This window comes from Perissodus microlepis, chromosome 7, assembly GCF_051167445.1.
Source record: "Perissodus microlepis isolate ML-2025 ecotype Zambia chromosome 7, ASM5116744v1, whole genome shotgun sequence".
Lineage (NCBI taxonomy): Eukaryota > Metazoa > Chordata > Actinopteri > Cichliformes > Cichlidae > Perissodus > Perissodus microlepis.
The window spans coordinates 16,661,342-16,675,081 of NC_140467.1; the positions used below are offsets into that span (position 1 = coordinate 16,661,342).

Genomic DNA, 13,740 nt, shown 5'->3' on the forward strand with positions numbered 1-13,740 from the left:
GAGTAGGAGTGTTTTCCAGTTATTGTGTTGCTGCTGTTGTCCAGTTAAAGATCAGAATAGACATCTTCAACTCTGGCCAGGCTAAGATATCTGATCCAACGCTGACCCTCATTGTAAACTGTGTGAACGGTTGCTATCTCAGGATCTACTATGCTGCTTAATGATCAGAAATAGTTGTTGGTGTAAATATAGGCTAATAGGGTGTCCATTTTGCAGAGCTCACCCTTAACAAAATGTCTGACACAGAAGAAGTCGGGGAGGAAGAAGTTCAGTATGTGATCAATTTTACACTTTTTTTTAATCTTCATGTTATTATGAGTGCAACATTTCTTTATTGTGTAATTAAGAGGACATTTTTAATTGTGTCGATGTTTCTGCTCTCTTCCAGGGAAGAAGATGGTAAGAAAATTGCATCTACCCATTATTTTATACACCTGATTTCATTTCCAGTTTACTAATCATGTGTGCTCCTGGTCATCAGCACAAGATGACTCAAAGCCCAAGCCTAAGTAAGTTTCTTAACTTTCCTTACGTTGAGCAGTTGAAACCTCACTTAGGACGAATCATTCAACTATAAACTGTTCACACCTGCAGGTTTATGACAAACATTTCGGCCCCGAAGATCCCTGATGGTGAAAAGGTGGACTTTGATGTGAGTCAGCCTCATCAAACGTCTCTCCGTTCGAAACTGACCACATTTCTCACAATGTTTGGTTTTTTGACGCAGGATATCTACAGGAAACGTCAGGAGAAGGATTTAGCTGAGCTGCAGTCTCTGATCGAGGCTCACTTCGTCCAGAGGAAGAAAGAGGAAGAAGAACTCATTGCCCTCGTTAACAGAATTGTGAGTTGGTTGCAGAGCAGTCACGGTGTCTGTACCCGGCTGAAGTTCACCGTGACTGCGCGCACCTTTGTGTGTTTCTTGGTTGTTGTTTTTTTTAGGAGAAGCGCCGTTCTGAGAGAGCCGAGCAGCAAAGGATCAGGGCGGAGAGAGAAAAGGAGAGACAGAACAGACTTGCGGTACGGACGTGGATTTACACCTTCAGTCTACTGTTTATTATTCCACCTGCAGATAAAACAGTATTGAATGATTGGCTTGTGCTGCGTGCAGGAGGAGAAGGAGCGTAAGGAGCAGGAGGAACAAAGGAAGAAGATGGATGAGGACGCAAAGAAGAAGAAGGCCCTCTCAAACATGTCTCAGCAGTACGGTGCTGGACAGAAGGTCTCTCAGTTTCCTGTGAATGACAGAACTAGAATAGTATGAAGCAGACATCTGCTTGCTTGACTTAATGAGAATGGATCACCTGAGTGGATAGTCCACTGTGATGCTCCTACTGCAGTAGCTTTGCATGATTTACAGTTAAAAGTACTGGGCCCCTCAGTTTATCCACAAAGCTGGTTTTATCTACTCCACCTTTACGACTCTTCTTCCATTAAGCTCTCTCTTTTGATTGGCTGTCTCTGATAAACAGAAGCCTTGAAGGTGGAAAAAAATGTCTGAAACTGAGCATTCCCAGCTCTCTGAAGACTTAGGTTTTGGCTAACAGGGAGTACTTGTACATATGCTGGAATGCAGTTTAAAATAAGTTAATAATAATAATACACAGAGAATGTTGAGGCGGACTCATGCTCATTCTTTATGTTATGTTACGCAGAGTGACACCAGAAGAGGCAAGAAAACAACTGAGAGAGAGAAGAAGAAGAAGATACTGGCTGAACGCAAGAAACCTCTTAACGTTGATCACCTGAGCGAGGATAAACTAAAGTATGACAACACTATGCAGGGCTTCTTCAGTATTCATAGTTCATTATGTTTCTAAATATTGGCCACAGATAACTCGTGTTAATACTGCAACATATTTAATAGTAACAGGTAATTTGATACGTTTTTGGTATGAATTTCTTTGTATGAATTTCTTTGTAATGACAGTTGGGTTCTTCTTCAGGGATAAAGCCAAAGAACTGTGGGAGTCACTCATGGGGCTGGAGGCTGAGAAGTTCGACCTCAGTGAGAAACTTAAAAGACAGAAATATGATGTAAGTCATGAACTATTAATCCGTTCTGTGATATTATTGTCATTATTTAAAAAGACAAAATAGAACATTTAGTGTATTTATGACCAACAGCACGAGAAATACCTGAAGGCAACCATCCTGCATTTATCATTTATTGATATTTGTTGGTGTGGTTTGCTAGTTTCACGATTCACGTTAGACCCCGTTGTGTAAGATTATCAGCCTTTTTATTTCGAAACACTGAGGAGATGTTTATGTGCCGTTGCAGATCAACCTGCTTCTCTCTCGTGTTCAGGATCACCAGAGGTAAGCACACAGCTCCCCCACTGGATCTCTTCCTATTTTGATGACCTTCTAAGGTTTCTTGTCTTACATAAAGCTTCTGTTGCTCCCTTTCACACTTTTCTAAGATACGATTTCACCACTCACAATCAGAAAATAGATCAGAGACCGCAGTTATGAGTGTATTATGTTCTAAAAAACACAGTGTCAGTCAGCTCAGCGGATACCCGAGAAATCTATCATCTGTGACATTATTAGAAAAACACATCACGTACCCTGTTCTTATAGTTTGAATTTATTTTCTGTTAAACAAACAGCATGCAGCTTGACAGCATACCCCCATAAAGTCAAAAGAAGCCTTAAATGTTTGCGGTTAAAATTTCTGCACTTAAAATATTACCAACTTAATCATTTCCACATCATCTCATGACTCCCACAGTCTTTGTATTTCCGTCTTTAACATCTGTACCCTGGGTAATGGTATGTCGAATTGCTAAATAATGAAACTATATGATATCCGTGTTTATTAAACTCATTGGTATCCCGAACCTTTTCAGTGCCAAAGGTCGTGGAAAAGGCAAGATGGGCCGGGTGAGATAAAGCTACTACAAGATAGAGTCGAGGCAGACGGTGACACCAGCGATGGACCCTGGTGTCTATTGTCCATGTGTTCATTCTTCTATTGTGTAAGGTTATGTGTCAGTTGCTATGGTCATAAAAGTACAAAACAAGTGTTTCTGTGTAAATCTGTCCACTATAATAACTCTTACACAAAAATTCACACTGAACAGCAAATGTGTCTAATTTTGCATTGTTCTTGTGTCGCTTTAAAAATAAAGAAATAAAGAAATAATGAATGTATGATGTATTGGTATGGGGTATGTTAACAATTTTAAAAAAGTGCATTTCTTTTGCAGTGCACAAATTACTTCAAAATCCAATAAAGAGGGCATATACATGGTGTCACATGAGTTTTCATTTGTAGCTTTAATCAAAATCTACAGTTAGAGCACATATTCCTCAGCAAGGCTCCACATAGTGGTGATGTATAATATTATTTATGTACTGTTTTACTTACATTAAGAAAAATATAATAATCTAGGACAGAAGTATATGTGATGCCGATGGCGAGTGACTAAAATGTACTTCCCCTGATTATTACTTCCTTGCTGTACATTAAAACTATGTTTCCATATACACATATCCACACCAGTGCATTTCTGAGTTGTCTCTACAGCCTGAGCTGCTGCATGACTCGACAGGGAGGTGGATGGTCCACATGAAGACGGTGAGGGTCCCCACAAGGATGAAGAGAGCTTGCTGAAGATTGCTCATCCTCACCACAGGTGGGTTTCTCTGATCTCTGCTATCACCTGGCTGGCTTTCTGCAACGCCTAGACACAGAGATGAGAAGACAGATGTAATCTAATAACTGATTTTAATGTCGTCATCACACCGCATTAGGATCATACTGGGATGTACAGTTTCTCCATCAAGTCACACAAGAGAATCACAAGTCTGATTTACTGCGGTAAGTAGAGGGATTTTTATGCTAAAAAGATTTGAAAAGTCATTTGCTAGATTGATTCATTTCTCGTGCCTCATATTAGCTTCAAACAAATGTCTAAATGAACGTTTGTACAGAAAGATGCTGTATTCACAGAACAGTCAGTGCAACAATAACTTCAGAGCACTGAGGAACCACGTATATCTCTAATGCTGCCATAACAAAGCATGCTAAATAGTTAAGGCTTTTCCTAATTCATAAGACATTTCTTTGTCTTTAGAAAAAGAAGTTATATATTGTGGCATGCAGAGGAATCTTCACAAGGAAGCTCCACACACAGATTGAGCTTGCTGTTTGACCCCAAGCTGGTAGGGGGAGCTCTTTATTAAACACTTGCTGGTGCTACACTGTGCTTCGAGGGTCAATAACAGCGTAACAGAACTCATTTATGGTACTGCATTCTTTCTATGAAACAATAACTGTCAGTGACTTTGTACTGCAGTATAAACACAACATTTAAGATAACAGTTAAAAGTAACGTAACCATAAACAATAAAACAAGAACATCTAAACAGCAGCACATGTCCTAGGGCATGATGAGAGAGAACTAGCTGCTCCCTCATCACGCCACAATATTATATTTACTGGATAAAATATAACTTTGTATGACATTGGCTCATGCTTTTTTGTGATGAATCTGTCACCTTGAGCATGTCAGCAGCCTCATTGCGTCTTTGAGCCATGTCCTCGGACTCTGTCAGCAGGTCGCTCAGCAGCGTCGTCTTATATAACTGACCCACCAGCTCACTCTGCAGGCAGTCCTTCACATGGTTCACCAGGAAGTGCATCACTGCCTTTGGTACACTGAGGCCAAACACAGTAAAACGTATAGTAAGGATTAACGATGTTAACATTTACTCTGTAGCAGATGAAAAACCGTGAATCCTTACCTGTCTTGGATGTTTTTCCGAACAATCAGGAAATATGACTTGATGAGTCTCTCGATGACCTCACAGTCTCTCTGCTCCCGAGCAGACAACTTTCTTGATACTGGAACAGGCTGACAATGAAATAAGAGAAACTCTAATAGCTATAATATTCGGCAGATTAGTGCACTTACAATACATCTACAGAACATTTTACCAATACCAGATATTGCCATCGAGCAAAAACAATTTTTAAACCTGCTTATACAAATGCAGAGTTCTCACCACATCTAATAGGTTGACAGCATAGCCCTTCTGGGGACTTGCAGTGATAAGAAGCTGGGGCATGGCCCTGTCACCAGCTGGAACCTCCTCGCCCTTTCTCACCATGCTCCTCCAGTTGCCTGTGCCACTGTCTGTCTGGTCACTGACAGAAGAGCTCTGAGAAACACTGGCTGCTCCCTACAGAGGGGAGAGATATAAGAGGTAATGAAAATAAGTAAAATCATCAGCTGATCCAACATAAAAAAAAAAAAACAGAGCACATCCAGAAGGAATTTCCTGATAATTTTTGACATGCTTCAAATATCAGCATGCCATAGGTCTTCTTTGACTTCAGTACAAAGACATTCATCCAGATTGGTGCTCATTGTCCTGACTGTGAACTGAGCAAGCAAAGGGAATGTGTGGATAAAATGACAGGCAGTGTGTGACTGGGTGAAGCAATCATGACACAAAGGCTTTTTAAAGTTATTTAACTATATAAAATTTGATATAAATCCTGAGTGTAATTGCTCTTGGCACAAAATGTAACAGATTTACCTAAACCAGATCTTGAATATCTTTCTTTGGAGTGAATATATAATAAAATTACAAAGAGTGTCCATATCATATAGTCTACCAGTGCTAGTAAGGTTTTCTTCAATTCCCCATTAAAAGAAACCCCAAAACAAACAAAAACCTCATGTCATTTCAGTTGAGCTGGGAATTGTGCTTTTTCTATTCGTGCAACCAGCATGCAGAAAATAGGGTTAGATGCAAATCAAAGTGTAAGGGCCAAAGAAACACAGCTTGGCTGATTTTAATGGAATCAAAGAAAGTCTGGGGGTGGGCAGATGTAGACACAGGCAGGGGAAATGAACAAGACACACCTTAGTGACCTCGCCCTCATGGGCAGAAGTTTCGGTGGGGGAGAGAGACTGCCCCCCAGGACCTCTAAGGGACTAAAGAAAGACATGAGGAAGAAAGGAGAGGAGCATGGACAGGAGCTATAAGCGGAAGGTGTGCATGAGCCTTACATACAGTAAGATAGAAGAAATGCCCGACATACAATTTGGGGCAGCTTCAGGTTAAGCAGACTGAAAGAACATAATTTTTTTATTTGTATATTTTATTATATTCTTATAACTTTATATATGCATGTATACATGAACAGCTGGTTTTGCCCTGACTAAATAAATCTACATATGCAGGAAAGAAGAAGTTAAAGTGCGTTACCACAAAGCAGTTACTCTCAGACAGACAAACTGTACCTTATCTCTGGGAACGGCAGAGGGCAGATCTCTCAGTCTATTCCGTCTCTGCTCCTACAAAAACAAAATTTTGAAAAATATCACAAGCAGAAGAAGAGAAAATGTTCTCCCTTTTCTGGAAAAGAAAAATCATAATTAAAAACAATCAGTGTGAGGTGACAAAAGAGGATTACACAAACACTGCATTAAATAAATGTAATGAAAGTAGTGGCCAATCTCTTACTTCGATGTTGTTGTTCATAAGGCCACTGGCATCAGCAAAGTCGGGGTGTTTGGTGTTGATATACGCCAGCTCAATGGCAACCAAGTTATGTACCTGAAAATCGATTCAGAAAATAGGTTTTTCAGATTAGGGGCTGTTTGTTAACTTCCTTTATAAATACCACAAGTGTGAGGAGTTCCTGACCATTTCATTTGTGACTGGGAGTCTTTTTCTGAGAAGGGATGTGACCACCTCTACTATGGCATCATGAAGCTTTGGAAACCTCAGTAACTCCTGCAGAGATGATGAACAATCAATCAAAATGAAAGCCTAATGTTACAACCTTCGGCAATTACAGCACACCTCTGTGCTTTAGTCGCTGGTGAGGGCGTGTCTGACCTGCGTGCTGTAGTTACTGCAGTGCTGGATGATCCTCTGCATCTCCTCGTGAACGAGCTCCACACAGCGCAGGCTGGGCTCTTCCAGACGCTTGACCTGCCGCTTCACGAGCAACTCAAACGAAACCTCGGGCACAAACAGAGCCGGCCTCGGGCCCTGACAAAGGCAATTAAAGTGTAAGCTTTGAAAAAAGTGCCTTTTAAGACAATCACATTACATCACATGTCACAGAAACCAACCGTTGCATTTCTGATTGCAGTGAGCACGTCAATGGTTGTCAGACCGCCCAGAGGATCGACTGACTCCAACGTGCGACCGAACGTCTCGTGGAATATATAACAAATCCGTGCTCCACCACACCTGAGGAGGAGAAAGTACCACATTAAAGCACACTCAGATGCAGAATGTGCTTTCATTAAGGAGAGTATGATGCTAGCGCCCCTTGGTGGCATAACAAAGTAATTGCAGTTTAGAGTTGTGTAACTCACAGTTCAGCTGTCTCGATGTACTTGGCCGTGCCCTCTATTGTGTTGCAGTACTCTGCAGCAAACTTGGTGATAATCTGCAGCAACGTGGCACTCTTATCCTCGACAGGTTCACCGTAACTGTTGAGTAAAGACTGATACTGCGCTGCCAGCACATTGATCCTCGTCTTCAGCTCAGGGAGACAATCTCTGATGTGGTGCATCAGTAACCTGTGGTAATAAGAAAGGAAGTCGGCAGGCTTGTTACGGACTAGTGTAGCCAGTGCTGTTTCATCTTGTCAGGAAGGGACTAAAACTCAAACAATTAGGCTAAAAAAAGGGTCAATATTTCAAATTTAAATACATACATAATGTATCACTTTCATACCTGTTCAATGTTCTAGCCAGATATTTGGTTCCATTTCTGTTTGCGAGGGAGGGGTACTTCTTTTGTAAGAATGCATGTTCATCTCGAATAGAATCTGCCACCAGCTTCTTCTGATTGATATCCAACTGGCTCCTGATCAAGTGCACAAACAAAAATAACTATGAGGCTGAGTTGAACTTAAAAGGTGCAGTTTTGCCTTGTGTGACCACTCACTGCACCGATACCTGTTTACTACTCCAATAATGCCCAGTTTAACAGGGATGACTCTGCCCATCAGGACATCCATGGCGTCCGTACCAGCATCCATCAGGTCAAGCTTGGTTATCACTGCTAGCGTCCTCCTACCTAAACACAGAACGCACAAACTCAATGTTAAAAAACCACTGCTGAGGAAAGAAAAGCAAAGAGCACGTGAGGAAGAAATGAAAATAAAGGCTTGTGCTGATTTAAGTAAAAACAACCAGAAGAGAAGAGGAAACCAAAGCAAAACAGGGATGCCATTTACCATCAGGGTCAACCTCACGGGCCACCTTGAGAGCCTCTGATGTCGCCATATCTGTGTTGGCAGCAGTCACAGCCAAGATGATTGAATTAGGGTTGGAGATATACTTTAAAATCAGCTCTCTAATCTGGATCTCTATGTCTTTTGGCTGATCTCCCACTGGTACCTGTTTTAACAAATACAAGTAGACTTTATCCATGGCAGATGACCACAGCTGATTAATAAAATACCAGTAGGGTATTAAAACCTACAACCACATAACTACTCATGTAAGCACATTTATTTAACACTTATCAGTCCTTCCAAGCTACATGTAACTAGCTTTCATCTGAATAATCAATGAATGTGACCTGGACAGAGATACATGAGCAAGGAGAAAGAAAAAATCATTAAATCAGCTAATGTACAATATGGATCAATATGCTTCCTAGTTCCTGTTATAAAACGTACAACTAGCTTAGATCCAGCACAAAGTTAAGACTTGAATTTGCTTTCAAGGACTTTTTTTTAAAGGAAGAACTATTCATGGTTTTTAAACCTTTTCAAAACTTAGAGATACCCTGTATGAAATGTATCTGCTAGATCGTTTTATCTTCTTAGATCACACAGGTCTAGACTTGGAGAAGCAAACTTGTCTTACCTTGGTGATGCCAGGAAGATCCACTAATGTGAGATTCACAACTTGTGGAGAGAAGATTTTTAGGTGAATGGGTTCATCGCTAATTCCCTGCAAACATAATAAAGCACCTTTCAGGTTGGTGTGGACATTTAAAGCCCATCCATTTTCTCCATTCATGTTTCACACTCACTTTGTTACTGCCAGAAATTCGTTCTGTTTCTGTCTCGATTTCGTGTCTGATTTCCTCAAAATCTGCGTAGATCTGAAAAGATGATTTAACCATGAATATTAAGGGGGTAAGAATGAGCAACATTAATTTTAAAAAGCATTTGTTGACACTGAAACAACATGGACAGCCGAGAGGAGCAGAAAGTACATGACAGGGAACACTTACAAAGAAATCCTGAGAAAATCCAATTGATATCACGAGGCTCTCAGCACCTCATAGGAGCTTATTTGTTCAAACATGAAGAACTACAGTAAATGAAACTCAGAAAAAGACACAATGTAGCTTTGGAGGACATTAGCCCTGTGGCCAAAAAGATATTTTTAGCAGCTGAAAGGGTGTGTGTGCCTGATCCTGTAACATGTTTTACATTTGAGGCATGCCGCAAAACCAGAAAATGTCGTCCTGTTCAATGCATATGTGTCAAAGTAAATATGGGGCAAAGAACAAAGATATGTCTTGGTTCACCTTTGTATTTGAAATATTCAGATGTTTCTAATACACAGTACAGCATGGGCATGAGAGTGTTAACCTTGTGGAGAACAGGCTGAAAAGTCTACCTTGTTTTTGGTGTGTAGGAATTTGCCCCATTCTTCTCCATCGATGCCTGCAGAAATACAAAGTCGAGGACAGATGTTTTAGATACAGATTACGTGACAGATGTGGCCTTGAGACAAACGTTACTATTATTACATCCCTGATTTAAATGTGTTTTCTGCCGGCAAGGATGTGAAAGATAAACTCTTCAGAGGAGAAGGCGCCACAGCTGAAGAGTTGTTCTCACATAACAGTAAAGGAAGTAAATAACCTAAAGCAAAAATAAAGTGCATTCTGGAAAGCAGAAACCTAGCAAGGCTATTTAAAAAAACAAAACAAATCAAAGTAAGCTGATTTTTGATGCAATAATCAACAGGTTGGGGTCTGTTGTTCATCTGAAGGAAGCTGCTCTATGAGGCCCTTGTAATTATTTTCAACACAATTGTATATTTTTTGACCAGAATATGCCAAGTCTCTTTAACAAACTTCAAATGACAGACACCAGCCTATTTGGGCGGAAGGGCATGAGATGAAGCCACATGGTTTTGCAGTTTTGGAAAAGCTATACAAATACAAAGCAAGATGGGGACAAATATGGAAAAGAGATGGGTGGTGGGGAGCGTTGGATTCGTTGGGGGGCTGATTACATAAGATACAAACACAGTGGGATACAGAACATGGGAAAAGGAGACCTTTGTAAAGGCGTCCGTTTTTCTTGGATTCTGCGGTTAAAGAGAGACGACAGGAGAGAAAAGAGTTAACTCGGCAATCTGCAGCCCCTGCGTAAGACTCTGCAGTAATGCAGAGTCACTCTGCAGTCATTCCCAGAGGGCAGGACAAACTACATGCAGGATCTTGGCACATTTCAGTTCCTTGTTTTTGTTTTTTACTGAGAAGCAGGTGGCATCTGTTCTCAATCAGAGATAATAACACTATTCATCCATCAATACGAAGTCACTCTAACTGCTCTAACAATAAAAAGCAATTAAGAATCTGTTTAAAGAGCTCCCTTTATTTTACATTTTATTAAAGCTGTAAATTTTGTCAGTAAATGCGAAGCATAGTGGACTAATCCAACTACTAAACAAATGCCAGTCAGAAAAATGCGTTAGCAAACACCAAAGGCTGAAAATGTGTAAAAAGTTGACTTTAAAACTAACTATTTAGAAAAATATAAATATTCATTTTCGACATACAAATTAGAAGAGGGGACAGTTATGTTACCATTCTCTTCTGTGGGTTTTCTGCGGTCTTCTTGGTCGATGTGCACTAGCTGGAGGACGAGAGGCCGGCGTGTGACAACACCAGTCCCTCGTGGCAGAATATCCCTGCCAACCAGGCTCTCTAAAACCGAACTCTTCCCGCTGCTCTATAGAAAGTAGCAACAACAAGATCATAAACAACAAAACTCCCCCCAAAGGGCGTAATCTTGACCCGATTTTCACCAAAATTAAATCAGCTCGAGCTTTTATTGGTATCTACCACCATGCAAAATTTAAACACAGTACTTAGAAAACTGTGGACACTAGACTGGTAACAAACAGTCAAACAAACCCAATTACACACTCCCTCCTTTTGGGTGGAGAACAAAACCACCTCATATAAAAGGCTCAAGTATGAATGACTCATTCATTGGCCAGAAAAAGTTGTTTTCAGCATATGGAAAACACTCTTCACTGACACAGAGATTTTGCATTCACAGACGAGATTTTGGTGCCCCGCACAAAAGAAAAACCTCCCGACCATAATAAATGTATTTTACCGGTGTGGTTAATCAGGGCTTCATTTAATCGAACATCGTTTTTAATTATGGTCAGAAACAGCAAAAAGCATCACTTTGGTCTGATTCTCTTTACTGTACATGAACCAATACTCTCACACAGGAAGCCCCATGAGAGGTTAGCATTACACTATTTTTTAAAGCCCATTTTCGCTGAACAAATGTTTTCAGGCATTAGTAGAGGAACTAGTATTAATTTAGGAACTAAAGTTTGGAGTTCTGACAAACATTCAAGTTTTTTAACCTGTGCACTATTTTTGTCTACACAGGAGGGAAGCGCTATAATGCATTAACACCAGTATAAGGGATGGTGTTTCTATTGATACAGGACTGTGTGAAAGTCTCAAGCCACCCCTCATTTCTTTATGTTTTACATGGAAAGGGGGAAATAAATGCAATGATTATTTAAACCTGCAAAAATATTTGGAAACACAGAACATAAGGCAGAAACAGAATTTGTAAAATTCTAATGAGCTTTAAAGTCAAACTTTCGTATGACCACCTTTATTCTTCTTCACAGCCTGAACTCTCTAAGGCAAACTTTCTTGCAATTTCTTTAAGTAGTCTTCAGGAGTAGGATTTGAATGATTTGAAATTGAAGACCCGCTGATTTTCAGTTCAGTTCTTGTGTAATGTTGGCATAGCTCAGCCTTTCTACCCTTTTCAGTTCCTTAAGAATTGCTTCTTGACAGCCACCATTTCTGATTGGTGAACACTAGATGTATCAACTGAAGAGCCAGATGCATCTCTCAGGTCACTGCTGGACTTTTACCCTATTTCTTAAGGACATGACTTTCAGATACTGTGCATCTGCTACAGGTAGGTTTTTAGGCCTGTGACGACTTCTTTTATTCTCCACTTGCCCAGATTCTTCAAATATTTAAGGAGACACTTGGATAGCGCTGTAGGCTTGATTCAGTTTGTAGTTGAGTCATCTCTAACGAAACTGTGTGTCAAGTGAAATACTTCACATAGCTAGCAAAATGCACATAAACGGCCAGGTAATCTTCCACAGTAGGAGCAGCAGCTGTAGCAGTAAACCTAAAGTTGATCTGACTGCTATAAGTCGGTCTAATGATGGACAAGACACACACACAAAAAACAATTATTAAAACCTTCAGTGTAATCTCTGAGCTGCTCTTAACTGAAGCAGAGCATTGACAAGGACAAACATTAAAAGAACAGACACAAGCACGTTGCATCCGGTCTTAATGGGTCAAAAACATCCTTTGGCTTGCCTGGTTTTACTCTAACACCCTCACATCCCTGCCAATGCGTCTGAGACAGTCACATCCCATTAGCCTTAGGCAAAACCTCCCACTTTAAACCACTTAGGCTTCAATGTCTCACTACTCCACAAGGTAGTGAGAAACTGTATTATAGATGTTGACTTCATGTCAGTAATAGTTTTTGTGGTGCTGCTAAATTGCACTTGGGTACAGTAGGGCGAAAGACGTTTTTAATTAATTGTTCACCGCTGTAATATTAACAAAGATGCGATAAATATAACCAATAGTATATTAAATCTCTCTAAAGAATTGCCAGATAAAATACTGATGGGATGCACTAGTTGTAGATAGGTGTTCTTCAGAAATTGGCAAACTTAAATTTAGTCTAGGTTATTCATAAAGTCGTAAGTATAAATTGTGTTTTCCATAAAAACGACAGACGGCTGGTCAAATTGTTTATGTAACTAGATTAAGAAAAACAGCACTTGATTTTGTTTTCTGGAGACTAACCACAAGGCTAGAAGATGTGGATAAACACTACTGTAAACTGTCAACCGTAACCCTGCTTAGTTTACTATGTCAGTAAACTAAAACAATTAATCCACGTTATGCTTTTATGGACAGTTAATAGTACTGTGTCTGCGTGAAAGTGAAAGAAAAACTGCGGTGAAGACAAAGAGTCAAAACAATAAGTTGCTGCAGGCTAACTAAAAGTTAGCTTTCAAGCAAAGTGACGTCTCTCACCTGTGTTCCCACAACAACTATCTGCGGCAGTTGGATTGTGTCTGCGCCGACAGTTGTAAATACGTCTTGCAGTTTGTTTATGACAGGTATAAGTGCCTCCATTAGCGCCGATTCTAAACCTGTCAAACAGAGAACTTTCTTAACGCACACGGGTACAAAGTCATTCAATGTCCCGCAGCTAAAAGCTACTGGTTTGTCTTCGGATCGGACATCTACGCACGTAGTTAGTCACAGTTGCATTATGGGACTTGACGTTCACGACAGTCAAATGCAGCTACGCCTTTCTCGGGATTCGATTGTTGCCGAACTACATTTCCTAGAGGCTACATCGTGAGCCGTACTCCCACAATAATAATTATGTTCCCGCAACGCAACAGTAACCACGGT

At 40.4% G+C, this 13,740-nt stretch overlaps 2 protein-coding genes across 4 annotated transcripts; one reads left to right on the plus strand and one right to left on the minus strand.

The window, feature by feature from the left end:
- Nucleotides 1–399: 399 nt before the first annotated feature.
- On the plus strand, nt 400–3,260 carry tnnt2d (troponin T2d, cardiac). The gene is made up of 9 exons (XM_084933861.1): nt 400–509; nt 595–652; nt 728–844; nt 943–1,020; nt 1,112–1,222; nt 1,656–1,765; nt 1,947–2,037; nt 2,285–2,322; nt 2,856–3,260. Exons 2-9 carry the CDS (start codon nt 599–601, stop codon nt 2,896–2,898), a joined length of 642 nt encoding a protein of 213 aa, XP_084789987.1. The 5' UTR covers nt 400–509; nt 595–598; the 3' UTR covers nt 2,899–3,260.
- Nucleotides 3,261–3,266: 6 nt separating this feature from the next.
- dnm1l (dynamin 1-like) lies at nt 3,267–13,579 on the minus strand. 3 transcript variants are annotated; one of them, XM_084933858.1, is made up of 20 exons: nt 13,354–13,579; nt 10,825–10,969; nt 10,293–10,322; nt 9,624–9,670; nt 9,028–9,099; nt 8,859–8,945; nt 8,222–8,384; nt 7,941–8,061; nt 7,717–7,848; nt 7,353–7,559; nt 7,104–7,224; nt 6,865–7,020; nt 6,670–6,759; nt 6,487–6,579; nt 6,264–6,317; nt 5,883–5,954; nt 5,017–5,193; nt 4,756–4,865; nt 4,510–4,669; nt 3,267–3,692 (listed from the first exon to the last, which is right to left on the minus strand). In XM_084933858.1, exons 1-20 carry the CDS (start codon nt 13,453–13,455, stop codon nt 3,636–3,638), a joined length of 2,196 nt encoding a protein of 731 aa, XP_084789984.1. In that variant the 5' UTR covers nt 13,456–13,579; the 3' UTR covers nt 3,267–3,635. The 3 variants fall into 3 exon arrangements, with proteins under 3 accessions (XP_084789984.1, XP_084789985.1, XP_084789986.1); XM_084933859.1 differs by lacking the exon at nt 10,293–10,322; XM_084933860.1 differs by lacking the exon at nt 5,883–5,954.
- Nucleotides 13,580–13,740: the final 161 nt, after the last annotated feature.